The sequence below is a fragment of the Grampus griseus genome (genome assembly GCF_964374135.1).
Source record: "Grampus griseus genome assembly, chromosome: 15".
NCBI lineage: Eukaryota > Metazoa > Chordata > Mammalia > Artiodactyla > Delphinidae > Grampus > Grampus griseus.
Genome location: NC_139009.1, coordinates 77259074 through 77266768, shown reverse-complemented (window position 1 = coordinate 77266768; position 7695 = coordinate 77259074). Strand labels below are relative to the sequence as shown.

Sequence of the window (7695 nt, the reverse complement as noted above, 5' to 3'; positions counted from 1 at the left end):
ACCACTTCGTCACCTCCCGGCGGCGGCCGGGAGCAGGTACCCGCAGGCGGCGCAGGGATCCTCCCCGCGCCCCGCCGCCGCCGGCCTCGCAGACCTGCCCTCCAGCCCCGCCCCGTTCTTGACCAAACATGACAGACTCTGAACATGCAGGGCACGACAGGTCGGGAACCCTTCTTGTCTGTCTTTCTGTCGGCTGAGAGGAGGGGTCTGGGGCGGCGGGAGCGGGCCGGGGCCGCGCGCCTCCTGCATGACTTAGACGTCTCTGTGTGGCTCCGTCCGTCCCATGACGTGCGCCCGGATGGAGAGCCCGGGCCCGCGGCCGCGGGGAGGCCGGCCCGGCCGCGCCCGCCTCCCCGCGCGGGGTCCTTCCCGGCCGGCCCCGCCCCCGGCCGCACGTGCGAGCCCCCCGCCCCCGGGCGGGCTCGGCGGCGCCGGGCGGTTCCCGCGCGCCGGCTCGGGGCTGCGGTCCAGCCCGCGCTCGGAGGAAGCGGTTCCCGGTGCGGGGCCCGGCGTCCCCGTCCGACGAGGACCCGCCAAGAATTGTCAATAACTGGTGATTTATTTGACTACTACCCTAGTACACTCCTAAAAATAAACATGTGTGGTTTTTCGGTCTTTTTCTAGGAAAATTTTAAGCAGTTCCTAAAGGCCGTGTATCTGTACAGGCTTACCCCTCGCAATTTGAAATGGCAAGTTTCAAATGTTAACACAAAATAGTTAGACTTTGCAAACCTGAGTGTAGCACAGATCTCTCCTAAAGTAAAAACTCCATGGATTGTCCAGTCTAGCCCGATTTTCTAAATGCTGTGATGTATCATTTGAACATTTAACTGAGATTCTGATTTTTTATCTTTACTATGGCTTAAGAGGCCCATTCTTCGTTCCGTTTAACGGTTTGCGGGTATTTACTATTTTAAATAGCGCAAGTAGCATCCTTAAGTTTCGGTTAGGTTTTGAATTCATATTGATATCCATTTTAATCGTTAGAAAAGAAAGGGTGGGCTTTCATTCATTAAAATTGCTGGAACAAAATCCATTGCATCTGATTCTTATTTAGAATATTTAAAAGGTCCAGAACCCGGCAGTTACTCCCTTGTGAATAGCATTAATCAGAAGTATACATTGTACTCTAGGCTGTATACAAATTGCTGAAGTTTTACCTGTGAAGTAATGTGACCTGCTTTGGTAAAGTATACCAAACACTTTTTCTTTTTTTTTTTAAATCCAAAAGCAGAAATCACAAACATTACTGAAATTTGAAATATCGAAATATCTGGCAACTTTGAGAGGGATAAAAATGTTATTTTAACAACCTTGGTACCGTAATAATAAATGTAGACGGCCAGAAGGCAAGTTAGTTAAACGTGTCGTAATTTTTAGAAAGTCAAAAATGCTCTTAAAAAAAATTATGGGTATGTAAGCTTGCACTTGACACATTTTTCATGATTATTTTACATTATCCTGTTATTAAAATGAGAAAATTCTTGGAATGGGTTAACTAATAACCTGCGAAGTTTCCCACTCTGAGTATCTGTGGACAAACCAATGATGGGGTTTTGCTAATGCAGCCTAAAATTCATTCTTTTGTGTGAAAGAAGGAAATCTGTTCTCTGTTAGTTCACAGAGAAACTTCAATATGTAGAATTATGTATTCTACTTAAGGAAGCAACCATGTTGCCAAATTCAGATATCGAATTAATTTTCTAGTAAGGAACTGTGATGCTGGACTTTAAAAAGAATTTGAAATTTTAAAATACTGAATTAGAAATTAAAAATAAAAATTTAAATAATTCTTTGTAAGATATATAACCAGCTTGGCGATAGGAAGTAGGGATTAAGCAGTAGTGTATTTAGTCTTTTTTTGTTTTATATTAGGAGTAAGAAAACTATTTTCTGGTGATTTCTGAAGCAAAAAGATTAGCTCTGTTTTAATTTATGCATTTGTTAAGTGACAGTATTATTCTGAGGCAAGAAGGTTTATCTTTTTCACTCTTTTTTAAGTCAACCTACATGAAAAACAAAACAACTATATCTAAAAACAAAGTGAACTAGGATTCAGGAGAAGTGGTTCTGGCTCCAGCTTTGCTACTACTTAGCTTTGTGCACTTGAGCAGGCTTAGTTTCTTAATTGTTAAGAGGGTTGTATAAGAATTTTTCGACTTCTACAGGATCAGTGGTTCTCAACCTTCTCTGGGGAGGTTTTTAAAAAATGTTGAAATCGTTTCCATTGGTCTGAGCTTTAAGATTTTTTAAAGCTCCTCAGGTAATTCTAACATGTATCAAATTGAGAACCACTATACTAGGTCAATATTAGCTAATCATCAGAATCACTTTGCGGAATAAAGATTTTTGTCCTGTCCAGAGCAACTGAATCAAAATCTCTAGGGGGGAAAAGAAATCTCTAGGGGAGGATTGTGGTAATCTGTATTTTTAATGGGCTCCCTGGGTAATTTTCAAGAAATTTGGGAAAAAATGGACTAATCTGTGGAATCCCAAAATATTCTTTGCTTTCATACTATAGTTACTTTATACTGTGATAAAACTTTCCATGAGTTAAATGGAGAAGATATATGAATTCTGGTATTTGGAGCTTGGCATTGTCTCAAGGATATTCTTTTTTTGTCATTTTTGAAAATTAAGATATTGGAAAAAAAGATACAGGAAAAAAGTTAAATCTATGATTTTTATTTACAACTGCTATAATTATACAAATTAAAATATTACTATGATGGTTTACATGAGAATGAGATTCTACATGTAAATGGAAATTCACAGAATGAACAATTTTTTCTTTTAAAAAATTGTTTTCTTGTACGTGTTTTATATGGTGAACATTTTGCATAAGATTTGTTTGCCAAATTAGTTAACTTAAAAAAAAATACCCATTTGTACTTTCCTTTAAATATTTTCATGCCTGGAGTGAAAACATTGTATTTTTATAAAGTGTTATTAATATAAAAATACCTATAAATGAACTTGTGACTATGTAGACTGTTAGAAGAGGACTTATGCATAGATCTTTAGAATTAATAGAGGTGGAGAAGGAGTTGGAGCAAGTCAAAGGGAGATAAAGGTCTTGTCTCTCTTTGCATTCAGTTCTTCCCTTTCAGCCAGTTCTCTTAGGCACAGCTCCAGCCACCTAGCTTTATATTTCAGCTGGATGTTGACCTAATTAAAACAACTCACAGATAACTCTTAAAGGCTAAATAGTATGAGGCCCTGCTCTGGACGCAAGTACAGTTGAGAAGGAAAGATAAATATATGCCCAGGTAATTGTTACATATTTTTTGAAATATGCTAAAGGTCAAAAGTTTTAAGGGCCTACACTGGGGAAAGGATAATTTTAACATGATCAGTATGAGAGCTTGTGATTCTCAGAGTCTAACTGATAGGAGGTATGGGTAATACTTTCCTTTGGGAGGAAGTTATTCTTTGCCCATGATGAACAACCTTCCCACCTTCTTTCCCTCCTCTCCCCGCTTTCCTTCCTCATGTAAACCGAGATCACCAAAACTCCAGCTAGTCAGAATTGTAGTAGTTTATATTTCCCCTTCCTTTCCCTCCCCTTCTTTTCCCTCCCCCACATAGCGATTGAAACCTTACACGGGAGAGTATGAAGAGGTGAGGGTGAAGAAGATGATTACACTTTCCATTTGTAACAGGGCTTTCCTTTGATTCGCACATTAATCCCATGAGGTAATATCGTATTGCAATGTTCAGTAATTTCTCTGAGATCCCACAGATAGAGCCTAGGTAAGAATCCAGAATGCAAACTCCTACCTGCAGTGTTAGTTTTAACTCTTCATTAAGTTTGCATGGGGAAGTAATCCAGTAAATTCTAGCCTTTACTTCTTGAATTGTTTGGGATTGAAATGTGGTATATTTAAGAGAGCTCCGTTTTCTGAATGAAACCTTGGTTGTGATCCTAGTTTTTCCTCTAGCTTGGTTAATGCTCTCTTCTTTTTCATGATTATTTTTCTTATTTGTGAAATAAGGTAGTTGAACTAGATTACTTCCAATCTCCCTTCCTACTTTAAGAAGTCAATAATTTTCATTTAAAAAGTTGCAGATGCCTTTTCTTACATCAGAGTTCACTTTGATTTCCTACACAATGTCTGGTTTTACAAACAACCAGTCAAATCATTATGCTGTACCCCTTAAACTTACACAGTGCTGTATGTCAATTATATCTCAATGAAACTGGAAGAATAAATTAACTAATTGCCTAGTGAGGGAAGGCATTGACTCCAGTAAACGAGAGATTGGTAAATTTCCAAAATTCACAGAGTAAATCAGTGGGAGCTCAAATAATGACTCCAGAGCCCACACTTTTATGGTAGAATAGACATCTTCATCACATGAGGATGTATATGTATATCAGAATGCCAATTTAGTCACGTAAAACGAGTTTTTAAGGTGTCCTAAGTTAATTATCATTAAAATTATAACGTAAAACCACATAAAAATAACAATCTGTTTATAAAAGTGGTACAAAAATAAAGAACCTAGATTTAGAATTCATGATACTCAATATTATACATATGTTGCTGTTTATAATTAATGTACTTGAATTCATTTGGTCCATATAGAAAGAACAGATATTAATGTCTTCATTTTATAGTTTCGGAAATAGATTTAGAGGGTAAATAACTTGACCAAGGTGGCCAAGCAGCTGAGAAGCACAATCTGTGTCTTACGGCATTCGGTTTCAGTACTCTTTATGTTGCCTCCATTTTGTCATAAAGATAGGAAATCTGATAGCAGATGCTGGGTTGGATTTGGGACACTTAAAAGTTTTTTTTTTTTTTTTTTGAGGTATTGATCACAGGCAATTTCATTGTAGTTCATTATAAATTCATCTTATATGACAAAGGGTTTTTCTAAATCTTAAAACATTAAAATCGAATTTATAAAGAATATTACTTTTTTCACATTATTTTAAAAGGGATTATGAAATCAATTAAATTAAATCTACAAATTTTTAACTATAGAAAACACAAGTTTCAAACTGTTAAGGGAATTCATTGAAAATTCGTAAGAGGTCAGAAGAACCGTTACCTCTTTGCTTGGATTTTCCTTGAATACTTGCAGCTGACAATAAAATGTTAGCTCACTGGTACTTGTGTGTGGGGTTATGTTCTTTATAACCTCTACTCTTTGGCCTATAAAGGAGGTTGTGGGTTGATTTCTTTTCTACACCCTTGGAGTACATAGGAGTCTGTTTTAAAATTATGTTTTGTGCAAGCAAATGAAAATGAAATAGAATAACGCATCTAAGTTAGAAATACCTACATATTTGACTTCATATATATATTACATATATATATATATATATATATATATATACACACACACACCATTTTTTTCCCCGAATGCCAAATGTCCAAGTGTGAAAACCAGTATTTGACTAACGCTAGGGCTGAAGCCATAGATTAAACTTTTGAAATATGTGAATAAATCTGAAATATTGTCCCTCAATTTATTATTAGAAATTTTAGAGATCTAATTTTTAAAATAGGACATTACAGTACAGTAACAATAATTTTCAGCACTGCCTCTTGTTAGGTGCTCCTGTGATTACTGTAATGCACATGATAGTGAATGGAGGGTCATTTTCAACTGAGATTAGTGGAATTCAAGATAGTTGAGGGAATTTTTTTCCTCTAACGTTTTCTTTTTTATATATTTTTTAACTCTCTGGGGCAAACATGATTGATTACGTTGCACATAACTGGAGTTTTTTCTCCTCATGAAATTTTGAGGTAGCAAAGTTAACATTCTGTTTTTCATTTATCCATAAAAGATGTGAATTCCCAAATGGCATTTTTTTCTTGAAAGATTTATGGAATTAAATAATTAAAAACTAAACATAGTCTTTAGAAGTTATTTTGTTCAATGATGTCGATATTAGTATGCCAATAATTGAACAAAGTTAGAATTATGACATAATTTCTATTATTCTACTTTGCATTTTTTATTTAAATTTTTATAATTATTTGTCAGTTCAAAAAGGATATAATATCCTTTCTAAAGTCATCAGCTAACTCTTGCAATATTATTACACTATTTGACTATTTGAAAATTTCTTTTGTACGTAAAATAGCTTTCATAATCATCAATTGTGACATTTTTCTCTTGCATTAATAATGTACGTTTATACTTCATCTAATTCATAAATTGTCAATATATAAAGCACACAAGGAGATTCTAGTTCTAAATTGCACCTAAAATATCTTCTTAACTTGGAAAGTGAATATTCAGATACTAACAGTAAATTCACTTGATACAACCTTTTAATATATGACCTTGTTACACTAAACTAATGATCACACAATCCCTGATCATGTCACATTCAGGGATACCAGAGCTGACTTGAAGCAGGCCAAGGTAGAACGAAGAAAGGTACTTTAGTTGGATACTTCAGGCAAAGCCTATTTTGGATTTAAAAAATATATATACTCCCACCACATTCCCCAAATCCTGGAGCCCCAGTTCCTCATATTATAGTTAACGTGGTTATCAGTTAATTTGGGATATTGGACACTTATATACCAAGTATCCTTTTTGGATATTATTGGGTCACAGGCAGTTTTACCCAGCTCATTATAGATTCATTCAAGACTTCTTCAACTTTTGTTTTGATATCATGATGCCTAGAAGATTGTTTTCTGGCTTTCAAATTCTAAGGGTGTTTTATTTGCTGAGATTCGTTTCAGTTGGATTTCTAGCTTCTCTGGTCAACATCAGAGGACCTAAATCAAAAGGATAAATTGAAAGGGAATGAAAGTAAATGAATTTTAGCTTAGTGAGATAGCAAAGATAGTGAATGAAATATAAAAAAGAATTTTAGGGAGAGGCCTAGTGGTTAGGATTCTGGGCTTTCACTACCGTGGTCTGGGTTCATTCCCTTGTCGGGGAACCAAGATCGTGCAAGCCACATGGCGGGGCCAAAAAAAAGGAATTTTTTAAATGTAGTCTCAAAAAAAACTATGGCAAGCTAATTCAGTTTTAATTATGTTATAGTCTCTGCTCATGGCATAAAGGATGTTTGAGGAATAGTATGGTTTTCCTTCATGATGTTAAACATACAAGTTTAAGGATGCGTTAAATAAATTTAATTTCATAAATTGATACACAGCAGTACCTATTCTAGCTGGCATTGGATGGGGGCAGGGAATTAAGAAATTAGCAAAGATTTTATCAGAAACCAAATTTGTGAATTGTTTTGAAGGAACTCTTAAAATACATGGCATGCCTTCCTGTCGTACTAAATAGTTACTGATTTAGCTTTTTCTTAGTTACTTAGGATCATCATGAATATGTATTGTCATCATAATCCCTCTGAATACTAGGTATTATACTCCATCTTGTGTCTTGCTGCATTCAGGAGACTTTGGAAATATGGAAGCTTTCACACAGACTGTCATTGCTAGGTGTTGCTTAATGATAAGTAGAAATGCCCTCAGGAACAGACTCCAAAGTTAGTCTACCCCAGATTCCTTTCTGCTTCTGCTTGTTTCAGATAGTTTTTCATTGTTATTCTCTGAAGGAAAATAAGAGAAATTTCCCGTTACAATCCATGCCCCTTGGATTTATAACCTTCCCCAGTTTCTGTGGAAGTACCTGTAGTCTAGCATACCCATTTTATTCAAATGCATGTATTTCAAGTAGATCACAAGAAGAAAGGAAACTTGT

General features: G+C 36.2%; 1 protein-coding gene across 2 annotated transcripts in view; it reads left to right on the top strand.

The window, feature by feature from the left end:
* The window catches only part of ZC3H6 (zinc finger CCCH-type containing 6), a 52769-nt gene continuing 45074 nt past the window's right edge, over nucleotides 1-7695 (top strand). For both annotated transcript variants that reach the window (XM_082671743.1, XM_082671742.1), the window contains exon 1: nucleotides 1-160. In XM_082671743.1, the coding sequence (XP_082527869.1) occupies nucleotides 129-160 (32 nt within the window). In that variant the 5' untranslated portion in view covers nucleotides 1-128. The remainder of the gene's footprint in view (nucleotides 161-7695) is intronic.